The sequence below is a fragment of the Megalops cyprinoides genome, chromosome 2 (genome assembly GCF_013368585.1).
Source record: "Megalops cyprinoides isolate fMegCyp1 chromosome 2, fMegCyp1.pri, whole genome shotgun sequence".
Classification (NCBI taxonomy): domain Eukaryota; kingdom Metazoa; phylum Chordata; class Actinopteri; order Elopiformes; family Megalopidae; genus Megalops; species Megalops cyprinoides.
The window spans coordinates 7,178,449-7,191,099 of record NC_050584.1 but is presented as its reverse complement, the minus strand read 5'-3'; the positions used below and the strand labels follow the sequence as shown (position 1 = coordinate 7,191,099).

Here is a 12,651-nt window from a genome sequence, read left to right as displayed (position 1 = left end):
CTTTTGCTTTACAAATTAGTATTACTTGACATTTTTTGGGAAAAAAAGTTTCCGTAGTTCATAACATCTGTATTTCATTATGAACTACAGTTACACTTTAACTGTGACTGTGATCAGATCGTGTAAATGTGATAATGTGACAAAAGTAAATTAAAATGAAAAGAACAGCTACTATCAACTGTCAAAATAATACAGTTACATGAAACCTAACGTTTTGGTGATTGCTGGGGCCGCTTGTGTTTATTTCTTGTGAGTAGACGTGATTTGCATTGGCGTGACTCAATTTCCAATTGAGTTGCTCTAAGGCTGCCGAACGTAATTTAATCTTTGCCGTTCTGCGCCAGAGATGGATGACACAGTCTACCAGTCACGCAGAAGCTAAGAAAGAAGAGCGGGAAGAGCAGAATGCTTGCATCTCGAAATCACGATGTCTCGTTGTTAGCTGGATACGAAAGAATCATTTTCCTCGGAGAATTTGCGCGACACAATATTTAACAATTAGGCTAAATAATAAACTACCAGAATAAAGAGAGTATCAGCATGGTTGCAAGTTTGTAACGTTAGGGTCACATTCCTTACCCGCGTTATGTGTCAGTTTTAAGGTAGGGTCAATACTAACTACTGCACGCACAGGTGTGCACCTATAGGAAGCGTGACGATTTCAGTTTTCGTTTCTTAACGGCGTAGGAAATAGCAGCATGCCAGAGAGAATGTTGATTATATTGTCATTCAATTCATACTGCTAACAACCATCGCTCTTTGCTGCGCAATTATCTTGCGTTGAAAAGAAAAACACGTTGCTCTTTAAGCCTTTACAGATGCGGGCAGAATTTGTCTTATGTTTCTGTTGGCCTAAATAAATCATCAAAGGATTGGGAATTAATGACTCCAACGTGTGCTGTTACCAACTGAATAAATAGGTAAATCGTGTTAATAGTGTAGTGGTCAGGAAATGATACTTGTTACCAGCACGTATACCAGTTATTTATTTATTTATTTTTACACAAGGGAACCACGGATAGTTGGGTTATCAACCCCCCGTTTTACATAAGGGATGTGTTCCTTCCGTTTGTTGGAGCTCTCCCAAAAGCGTAATTTAGCTACTGAAAAATAACAGGCTAACGTACATGCATTGTAATGCACTCGTTAAAAAACGCTCGACTATGCAATCTAGGTTTATGTTGTAACTACGACAGTCCATTGTCTTTTCTTGGAGCAGCAACAACTTGTTCTTTGTCGCCCCCTGCCGGATATACATCGTTTGCGCTACACACCTCGAATTGGGGTGAGTCTCGGACTCACACACGCCCCCGAGCACGTCATCGTCTCACGGTTACGGTTATTTCATTTGGGCATAGGCGACAACTTTACTGTAAGCCGAGACGTCTGTTTATACTGTGTATACGAAAAATTAGGCCGCTGTATCCTCGAATTTGGTGTATAGCCATCTTCTTTGCTGAAGGATTTTGACATTTAAAAATGTCGCATTTGATGGGGATTACATTGGTATCGTCTTCGAATCAATTATTTAGTTTCACTTTGATAAAATATAATATTGCAAACGAATTCTTGATGAAAAATCGCTTTTGGGGAGTAGTTAGCTTTAAAGTTTGATTTGAATGGATTTTAGTATGTTTAACTGATTGTGTTTATCTGTTAGCCTTTATTTTTGGATATGAGAGACTTACAAATTAAGCAGAATGTCTTAATTTATAAAATAACCTTTACACTAGATGGTAGCCATATCATTGGAACATGAACTAGACACACGCAAATGTATCATTTAAAAATTCTGAATGCTCCACGTATGTTTCATATGATTTCAATTGGTTTAATCAGTTCCAAACAATTTCCTTGTGTGTTCTTCGCTGGTACAGAGGCAGTAAAAGCTTCCTCATTCAACGCCGCGAATTCAAACGGGTAAGTAAGGCCAGTATTTTTCGAGAGTTTAAAACATAAATCCTACCTTAAAATAGTCTAAATCGGAAGATGGGCCATTTATAATCTGCATGTGAAAATCCAGTGTTGGTGGGATATGCTAAATAAATCTTTCAAAATGTTGCCTATTATAGGCTAATAGCCAGCAAATCTGAATAAGACCCTCTGCCTACAAAAGCTTTTAACGATTGATGGTGGTTTGATGATAATCTGTTTATGTTTATATGTTTATGATACAGTTTATGGCTCGAATCATCAAATTGCCGAAAAATGAATTGCGGTAATTTGTCACATTTTAGATTTACGCAATGATGATGTTGCCCTATAAGAAAAAGGGTTCAGCTCTCAAATGTAAGCTGCCGTCGGCTACGTCTTACTACAGTTTGTGCAATTAAAGAAGGCCACCATATATTAAAAAAAATGTTGTCATGAGGAATCCCAAGATCCCAAGTTTCATGACCAACACTGTTATTCAATCATCGGCAGTAAATCGGTTGGTACACTGACCTCTGTTCATGTGTCTGTCAGTCTGTCATTTACAACCATGTACAGAGTAAAAGCATATAGACTGCTATTCTTTGTCAATACAAGTAGGCCTAACCCGAATGAGTAATTAATTAAGAGTACTGCAGTTAGTACAAAATGTATATGAGCTGTGTACATGTAGTTTCTCTAACACGTCTAAATTTACGGATGGATTTGGCACAGGATACTGCTTTTAAAATATTAGGCCTACATTATAACACTCTGTAATGTTTTGCATCCAAATGTCACGCATCTATAATTTAACCATGATCTGAGGAGTAGCTCAGTGTTGAACTATTGTGTTTAGCCGTAGCTCATGTTTCATAAAATATTATGAATGAATTAAACACCATGGTAAAGCCCTAGAAACTTCCTTGTGTTAGGGGACTAGCCCTAAGTGGCAAGGCATAATTAATGTAGTAAATGCAATTTCTTGTCCCTTGAGATTACTGGGTCATTACTGAAATGTTCTCACCTACACGTTTCTGACAGGACAGCTTTCATGCTGCTATGGTAACGGCAGGACCCGAAGTCCCAACTGGGATTTCAGGTATTACGTCATGACGCTGGAACAGTCACCCCCTCATTCTCAAATAATGCGGTCTGTAGCAGCAACCTGAACCAGCTTTGTTCAAGTAATAACACAGAATGTCTAAAAATGAGAAGAATGCCAATGTAAGATGAAGTACAATCACAGACAAAGGCATTGTATTTCACAGGGAATGATCTGTAGTTTATATGAACCAAGCAGAAATGGAAAATAGATATTTTTAGTATTGACTTGGATCATGTTGGTTTATTTTTCAGACTGCAGAGCAGTGTGTGTGTAAGTCTGGTGCAGTGGCATTTCAGGGTCTGAAAGGGATACTGCACTGCTTGTGTCTGCTCTCTCGGGGAATCCATTTTCCAGCACAGAGGAAATAGGCTTCCTAATGACAAACCTACCTAGAGGCCACACAAATGCACACATATGCATGTTTTCAAACAGAAAATACATCTAACATTGAGATTCGCAGGCACACATAAATTTGTCTCGTTTGAACCTGTAGCACGCTTGTTCAGACTAAGTTCTCCTCAAAAACTAGCCAAGCCATCCTCAGTATATTCCCTCCAAAAGCACATGGGACAGTTTTACACAAGATCAGTTTCTAATTGTCTTAAGATGCATGCCTAATAGAAAACTCTTTTGAAGGTTTAGTTATTTAGTTTAGGTTTAGCTCTTATAGCAGCCATTATGTGTTTAGAAAGTTGATAGCAGATGAGAAAAAGCGTGTTCATATTTGTGGTTATATTTTCAGTTTATTTTGACGACGAAAGACGAAAGAACTGCACCTAAAAGGTGTCATCAAAAGTTAGAACCAGACCTCTTGTTGCTTGTATTGGATTGGTTTATGAACCTCTATTCTTCAGCTGTGATTGGAAGGTTGTAATTTGCTGAGTAACTGAGAACATACCACAAGGCTATTGAGTATTCACCACCTAACATGTTTTTTTAAACAGCTGATCAAATAAGAAAACTAATAAACTGGTGAGTGAACCATTCATTAAAATCAAAACCGTGCAATACTGGTGTGTGAAATGTGGTACATACTGACCCAATGCTCACAGAAAACACAGCACAGTGGACAGCAGACCAAGCAGACAAAGTGCTTTATTTCATTGAGCAATGCTTAATGGGATGGAGTGTATAATATTGGTATTACAGCATACAACATGAGGCAGCCTCATCTTTTAAGAGTGTATTCATAATAATGACTTGCAGACAAAAACCCATGAGAATTAATATTGTTATTGTTATCACGTTATTATAACTATTTTCAAAAGCACTTAAACATAACCGGCCACACTGAAACATGGTCTCATACATTTTCATGAAAAGGTTTATCATCGTGAGCCACACGAAACTGGAAATGATGGTAGCCTTTATAAGTGGTTAGGGAATAAAAAACAATAATGTTGTCCAATCAGAATTCTCAAAATATGTTGCACTTTTTAAGCCCCTCGTCATCCTATTCTCAGGGGATGTAAAGAAGTGATGTAAACTGACAGGGTGTAATCTTGCTTTTGGCAAAACGAAGAGCCACTGAGTATGAGGGCCTGCAGAGACGGCTTAAAGAACAGCGCAGGTGTTCAGATCCTGCAAAGGATTTCGCAGAGGATTCAAAATGCATCAGAGCCTCATCCTCCAGTTAACATTGTCCTTTCCTTTAAATGTCGTGTGAAATGAGCCGGTGTTCATTTTTTGGTGGAACACCGTCAAATATTAAGAATTTAGCAAACCTGACGATAAATATTACCAAGTCTTAATTGTGTTACATTTGTAAGTAACAGTTTTCTCTTCAACGTGTCATGCAATGCTACAACTGTTTATGTAGGTTTTTTTTTTTTTTGTGATTTAACGAAATCACACAGCCAGGCTCTGAAATGGCGTTGGCTTTATATAAGCGACACGATTAAAATCTCAAAATCAAATTCAGATATTTGCAGTTAGGTTAGCAGAGATGCAGAGAATCTGATGCTGGGATTGCATCACGGTTGTGATGAAGCCGTAAAAAAAAAATGTCAGAAACTGGGTCATGTCAAAAACTCGCATAAACAGTTATGGTGCGAGGACATTTACATCTGAAAATCTGACGTAAACGCACTACCATATCGCGGTTGGCTCACCTTCATATTTGTTAGATCAAAAGGCCCACTGCGTTGTGCTATTAACCCATTCTCTCACAGCCCATTCACATTTCCCATCAAACTGTGTGAAGAGCAAGACAAAAAAAAAAAAAATTCAAGACCACCTTATCATTTCAGAGGATCACATCAAATGCATATTGAACAGCTCCGCTCTTCCCTGCTTTGTCAATATGATGTGAGAAGAGAGAAAGCCCAGCATTAACAAACATTTGAGAACATATGACAATAAGCAACTGGCAACGGTAACATGAAGGGGGAGTAACACTTTTGATTCTCATACAACATCAATGAGGAGGCAGAACACATTTAACTACAATAAACACATTCACACCTGACACCATACTATACCAACAAATCCACAACATATGCTTCTGTCTCAAAGGAGCAGACGCTAAGCAGATTTTCAAAAGTCACCTTTCAAAGATAGATGGCTTTGTTTTCTTTTTTTTTTATTCTTAAACGTCAATAATAATTTTATTGAGTTGAATCACTGATACACATTTATATGCTTACACAGAAATGGTTCAATAGAACCACTGGATCCATTTTGACCTCCACATTTTTAGAAAATAATCTTTTAATTTTGTTTAAAAAAAAAAAAAGATTTAAAGTACAAAATTAAATAATTTCGAGTAAAAAGGCACGCCGCTTGCACAGTGTATACACTGAAAACAGTATAAAGCATGTTAGGATTATTTTGGAAACTATACTCTGGAGAAACATGTAAATGTATCAATATATAATACTAACGGTTTCTGGAACCAAACGAATGAACAAACACAAGCAAATAAACTGAAAACCCCACAGTTTAGGCAACATGCTCCTTTTTGTTTTACAGTACATAAGCTTAGTACAAATTTAAACAGTAACATCCTTCATTTATCAGACCACTTTCACTCAATCTGGGTGGTACTTTAAAATGCGCGCAAACCTATTTTCTTTTTAATAATGTGATGTAAAAAATATTTGTATATATACTCTACATACGGTGTCTAAACAAATGAAAATATCACATGGAAGCTTTTTGCATGGGTAAAAAAAAAGAATTAGGCAAAGAGGATAACATTCAAATTTTACCTTGTTACCTGTTGCCTAAAAACGATACCTTATGTCATATTATTTCACTTGGTACAGGTATTGCTTTTCCCTTGTAAAGACCACAATAACCATCGGGATCATATGCATAAACATTTTGGTGCATTTTCTCATGTGCAAAATATACAAATGTTTGCCTATAATATTTTTTCAAAGTCAATTCTACATTTTCTACTACATGGCCAAGGAACTCAAAGTTAAAAACAACATCAGACCTACAACAACGACAAAGAGAAACTGACATGGTATGCAAGAATTATGACCCTGAAATGAATGCTTTTCTAAACACTCCACTGTCTCCCAGGTACATGAATAAAACACAGGAAAATATACTGGAGCAACGAGAGAGGTGGAATGGTGTTCACGTGCAGGGAAAGCGCTTTTGCTAGTTACCTAAAACTCAGGGCTGTGTTCAACAGAATGCCTCACAGAAAGAGCACTGAAGATACTGGGAGGTTAGGACCTGCTGAAAAGTGCTGCAATACATGAAAGTGGAGATAGGAGATGAGGTCACTCAATCAGATCTTACGTAATGTCGTTTCACAGACTGTGTCCAGAAAATAGCAAAAGCAATGCAACGCTGATGATTACTGCAGGATCTTAGCGCGGATTCCACCTATTCTGACTCTCCAGCAGTTTGCTTTGGGACGTCACACAAGCAACAGTCTTCTGCCATCTTGGAACAAAAGCAATGCTCCCCAGTCCAGTTTATTTAGAAAGTAATACTAATGAGAAACTACGCCAGGGACCTCCCCCTGTTGAACACAGCCCGGATGTTTCTCTGGAGCGAAGAACGTATTGGACGAGGAAACGATACTCTAAAGACCAAAACACAGCGACGTATTATTTTGTGCTTCCCCATGCATGAGAAGAGGACAGAAGAAAGCCATTGACCTCGTGTCAGGAGAGCAGAGGATGGATGAGCGAGGGGGCGCCGTGATGCTGATGTCAGTATGCTCGACGTGGTGCGGTGGGAGGAGCCGCTGTTAAGGGGAGGGGCTACAGGACGTGTGAGCGGGGCGGCAGAGGGCATCCTGTGGCTTCATGGAAGACTGCTCCCCAGCTGCCAAGCTGGAGCTCTTCGTGGCTGAGGGTTCACTTCCTGCCCCTCCCTCCCTCCCTCACTGGCTCCACCCTCTGTGGCCTGGTTCAGTAAGTGTCCATGAGCACTTTTTTTTTTTTTTTTTTTAAATCGCAGGAAAAAAAATAACAAAACAAAAACGCATACATTCTGGGGAGACATCACTGCTGCGTTCAGGTCACCGACCAAACACGACATGTTTGCTCCTCCCTCGCCTCCCCAGCTACTTTGATCATTTATCGTGAATATGCTGAATTCAAGAAACAAACAGCGAGTTACAGAATGCTGGGAGAAGAACACACACCAGATGACAGGAAAAAGCCAGATTCCCACAAATTATCATTATTCATGCACCTGTCTCCTTTATCACTCTTCTGGTCCCACAACACAAACAGACAAAAAGAGAAATTAATGTAAACAAATGGCGGCTGTAGCTGCTGAGAGGGTCCCCGCTGGTGCGTGGTGCGTGCATTTTGCAAACCCATTTGCAGGGGTCCCTCTCTACCCTCCCCCCAGACTCCCATACACCCCCCCCCTCCCCCAACTCACTCCCTCTTTCCCTCCACTCCTTCCTCATCTTTCTCCTTCTGGCCCCCGGCCCAAGCTACGACAGAATGGTGGTGATGAAGTCGTAGAATCTCTTGGAGTACTGCTCCGGGTTCACCGTGGAGATCTCCGCCCCGGCCTGCAGGTGGAAGAGCACACTTTACCATTTGCGTTTCCCGCCATTTGATCACCGGGGGGGCTCGAGCACGACAGTGCCACTGCGGCCAGCACGCTGCCACCCCACCGCACCCCGAGCTCTCTCTCTCTGCACGCTTACCCCATGCTTCACTGTCTTGGCTGCGTGGGCTGCCTTCTTCTTTGCATCGTAATGTGTCAGGATGTCAATGATTGCCATGAAGTAGACCTCCTTCCTTGGTGCATCTATTGAATAAAGGGTAAAAAAAAAGAGAACAGGCCACTTGCATTGCTTTCCGATTCTGGGAAAGTCTGCATCTCTGCTACGACCTCAGACAAGGGAAAAGGCCTCAACGGCAGAGAGAGGAAGCAGACTGCATTACATTCTGTTTACTGCAGACGAGACTATTTTTCATGTGTGCTCTGGAGTATGCCAAAGGCTGCAGTGAGTCAGTAGCTTTATTATGTAATAGAGGAATGATTATGATTGAAAGGAAAGAAAATGGTTGGGGGCTTCTACTCTCCGCAGACCTTTGTCCAGCTGACCTTTCCTGTATATGTTGCGTTCACTTGTCCAATGAGGGGCCTGGGCTGTACAGAATCTGCAGCTTGCCATTAAAAGCACCTCAGCTTGGTTAAAATGTGTGCGTGCTCGGCCACTCTCCCCACTTACTGTCGTGGCTCTTGATGGCGTAGACATCGATGGTGGGGTCGAACTCTCCCGGGCCGAAAGGCTTGGTGCTGTCCAGTGTGTTGCTGGGACTGTCCGGCGGGGTGCCCACGGCGCCTCCGTCACTCTCGCCCTCCTCGTCGCCCTCGTTGTCTTCGCTCTCCACCTCCTCCTGCTCGGCCCGCTCCACATCGTGGATGCCCACCAGCAGGCTGTAGTCCATCAGCTTCAGCTGGGCCAGGAACTTGAGGAGCGGAAAGAGAGGGCAAAAGAGAAATGGTGAGGGTGGAAATTCCTTGACTGACACGCCTTTCAGTGCTCAATCCCTGGAGCCCGACAGAAGGACGCCGCAAACACACCCGATGCTACCTTGTGGGTGTCTATCTGTTGTCTATTTGCAAAGCCCTTGTAGCTGCTCATAACAGCTGGGGGGTGCAGGGGTGGGCACTGCCCCTAGTGCAGCCAATGGTTGTGTTTAAGCTCAAAGCACAGATGTATGTACACCGTGCCACCAGAGCCAGGCCAGAGCGTTGGTCTCACCTCCACATCTTTCCTCAGCTTCTCCAGGAACATCTTCTTGTTGTTCTCGTCCACGTAGATCTTCTGCCCGTCGTTGATGAAGTCATTATCCTTAAACGTGGGGAGTTCCTTGGCCTGACGACATTGAAGGAGTAACAATGCAACAGCAGGTGAACACACTGCATTTTAAGCAGAGGTCTCTTGCCGAACACCACCTCAAATCTATTGCTGCCCAATCACCAAGCACCAAATATAGTGAATTAAAAAAAGAGGACCCATCATTATGTCACTGGTGAGCAGTTTGTAAAGAGCAGTTTCTGTTCTGGCAGTCCTCCAAATCAAATGGAGAAAAAAAAAAAGCTGTTTTGCAGTCTGCCGTAAGGAAATTCATCTTGCAGTAAGCAATACGAACAAAGAGGGCGCTGCTGGGCTACATGTGAGCGCTCTGCTTGCCTTCTGCCTGATTTTGTCACTAGGGAGTATGTGATATAAGAGATGACAGGCAGCCATTTCAACCTCTGGTAGGCGAGGGCTTCGCTGCTGATGGTGGAAGATTAGTCTGAGAGCACACACTGACTCACACAGACAGCACAGTATCGACCAACACTCCTGCATCTCATACTGTGTGCGCATGCTCTGTCTCTCTCACACACTCTCACTCACACACTCTCACTCACACACAGACACAGACACACACACACACACACAGCCAGGTGGCCAAAATGACAACTGAAGCCACACAACATGACTCACAGAGTACATTAATCCTCAAGTGAAGGTCAGTCCTGCAGTTTTCTAGGCCCTGATTGGCACTAACTTTGAGCGAGGTATCTTGTATAGTAGTCGACTCTTCTGCATGTAAGAGAGAACCTTAAAACTATTAAAGGTACATGTATAGCCTATTCTTGAATCCATCTTTTTAGTCCTAAAATGTAAAAAAAAAAAAACTGATTCTTGATTCTAGACTAAGAATAATATCTTACATCTCTGTTAATACCCTGTGAACTGACTCTTGACTAATGACTCTAACCTTTCAACCATTTCTTTTACCATCTCTAATAATTACCATTCTTTACAAAAAATCATTGCAGGACAAAGGGGACCAGCAGTGCTTTTCTAGATTCCCTCTTTGTGAGTAAAAAATTCTGGATGGGGCTGCCTTTTCCTATAATCTTCACATACCAGGCCCAATGAAATACTGTTACAAGGGATGGGACAATAAATCAAAATTCGATATATATCGCAATCCAAAAACATTACGATCCATTTTGTAAGTCAGAATATGATATCGCGATATTTGCTACTTTGTATTGTACCCTAACCTTGCCCAATGATGCGCTAGTAACTAGTTAGTGCCAGTAGAGCTTTACCTGCATAAGTCAAGTTCGCTTGTCTCTCGTTGCCCATTCACAACTAAGAAATATCTTATCATTGTTGCTTTTGGTCCGAGCTAACCTTAGCCAAAGATAGTCTTCGCGTTACCTATCATACCGGACCGTATCTCCACCATGTCCTTGGCAACGTATTTACGGGTAGCTAATGAAGTTGCGTAGAAGACACTCATTATACATGTCCCTGCAACGCCTCGACTAGTAGGCCTAGGTAGCTTGTTTATTTCTGTCACCGATTTGCAGATCGCAAAGATACTGTATGATGTACTTCTAGCCATAAACGAACTTTAGGCTGACACGTGATTGAGTTAAACAGAACTAATGTATTCTCTTTAATGCAAAAACAAATAGAGTACATAGTAGAAACATATAATAAATTTATACTTTGTTACTTGTTTCTTCCTTAAACTTGTAATTCGACAGGGCAAGAAAGCTGTGCAGCTCCACTGTAAACAAAACAGAAAACACCGGCAAATTTACGACACTGCATTACCACGTCAACCAACATCCGCATCTTTCTCTTAAAGTGACATGCACCAATCATGTAACAATCAAAACATAAGGGTATTGCAATAAGCACTGTTACTTAGAAACACTATATTCAAATTACATGCAAGTACTTATTTTATTAAATGTGTATATTCTGATATCAAACAACATGAATTTGGCGCTTAGAGACTGATCGCAAGGGCGCGAGTGGATCAATATTTAATTTTGCACAAAATAATTTTTAACTGCAAATGCGAGCAAAACTGTCGCACTGTACAGCCCTGATATGCATGCACATACAGTGTGTGAGTGTGAGCTTCCAACTGAACTAAAATTCAGGCTCTGTGGGACTGCTGGACCCCTAGTGTGAATTCTAACCTTAGGCTTCTTCAGCTCTTGCATCTCCTCTCCTGTCTGTTGCCTTTTCTCTGCTGTTTTCTGTATTTTGTCACATTTCCATATTGTTTACACATTATGTAACAACCAAAGCTGCCAAGTGTGTTATAGCAGAGGTCTCTGCAAGCTTATGTTTTTCAGGAAAATTTTATCTTTGTGGATAGTTGAGAGATACTGGTTTCCATCCACTGGATCAGCCTAAATGTAGACAACTATTATTGAATGTTTATTTTACTGGTAATGTTTGTTGTATTTATTAATTTATTTGTTGTATTTATGACACTTTTGTTGTATTTCTGATCTTTATGAGAATTTCTGTTGTTACTTTGATCTCTTTATGTGTTGTCTAGAGGAGAACTTTATTCAAATGAGAATTTATTTTGTATTTTGCATGCCTAAAAATTAAATATCAATTCTAAATATTCATACTTTGTCACTGAACTGTTATTAGGCTCTATCAAATCTTGGTGATAGCGGATCGCGAACTTCATATCGTACATTGAACCGAATTATGAAATAACTATATTGTCCCATCCCTAACTATGACTATTGGTAAAATTGTACCCAAACTCCATATTCAGATTTAATGGATTCAGAAGTGAAGACAAAGTGATACAAGAAACTTTGCTACCTTCATGGCATCTGGAATCAGCTCAATAGCACAATTCCTATGATTTAATTTATAAAACTGTAAGTTAAAATATGGGTCTTCATGAGCCTAACCATCTTCTTGTGTTTGTATTTGACATTAGTTTGTAGTTCACATGAGCTTGCTTGTGAATGTTGACTTCAAACAGAAGCTCAAGCGATCTGGGTGTACCTTCCTGCTTTCTCATTGGCTCTGATATTATATGCTGCTTGATGATCTCTGACCAAGATTCTACATATACAGTGGGGTGAAAAAATATTGAATGGTTTCATACCATCAAATACAATTTAATATTAGACAAGGTAAACAAGAGAAAACACAAAACAGTTTTAAAATCATTATTTCATTAATTTAATAGAAAAACTCACCAATTACCTATATTCCCCCTGTGAAAAAGTAGTTTTGAAACAAATCAACAAAATTTTCAATGGTAATAGGATTCAGGTGACTGAACACAGGCAGGCTTGATTGCAACCAGCCTTGTTAAATGGCGTATATATTGAACACTCAGAAAGAATTAGTCACCACA

At 40.5% G+C, this 12,651-nt stretch overlaps 1 protein-coding gene across 3 annotated transcripts in view; it reads right to left on the bottom strand.

Annotated features, from left to right (window-relative positions):
• Positions 1-7,886: 7,886 nt before the first annotated feature.
• Positions 7,887-12,651, bottom strand: part of pip4k2aa (phosphatidylinositol-5-phosphate 4-kinase, type II, alpha a) — a 54,711-nt gene continuing 49,946 nt past the window's right edge. For 2 of the 3 annotated variants that reach the window (XM_036522819.1, XM_036522821.1), the window contains 4 exons: positions 9,219-9,332; positions 8,682-8,922; positions 8,151-8,254; positions 7,888-8,012 (listed from right to left, as the gene is read on the bottom strand). In XM_036522819.1, coding sequence (XP_036378712.1) covers positions 7,932-8,012; positions 8,151-8,254; positions 8,682-8,922; positions 9,219-9,332 — 540 coding nt within the window. In that variant the 3' untranslated portion in view covers positions 7,888-7,931. Of the gene's footprint in view, positions 8,013-8,150; positions 8,255-8,681; positions 8,923-9,218; positions 9,333-12,651 lie in introns of all 3 variants that reach the window. The other variant, XM_036522820.1, reaches the window with a different exon arrangement.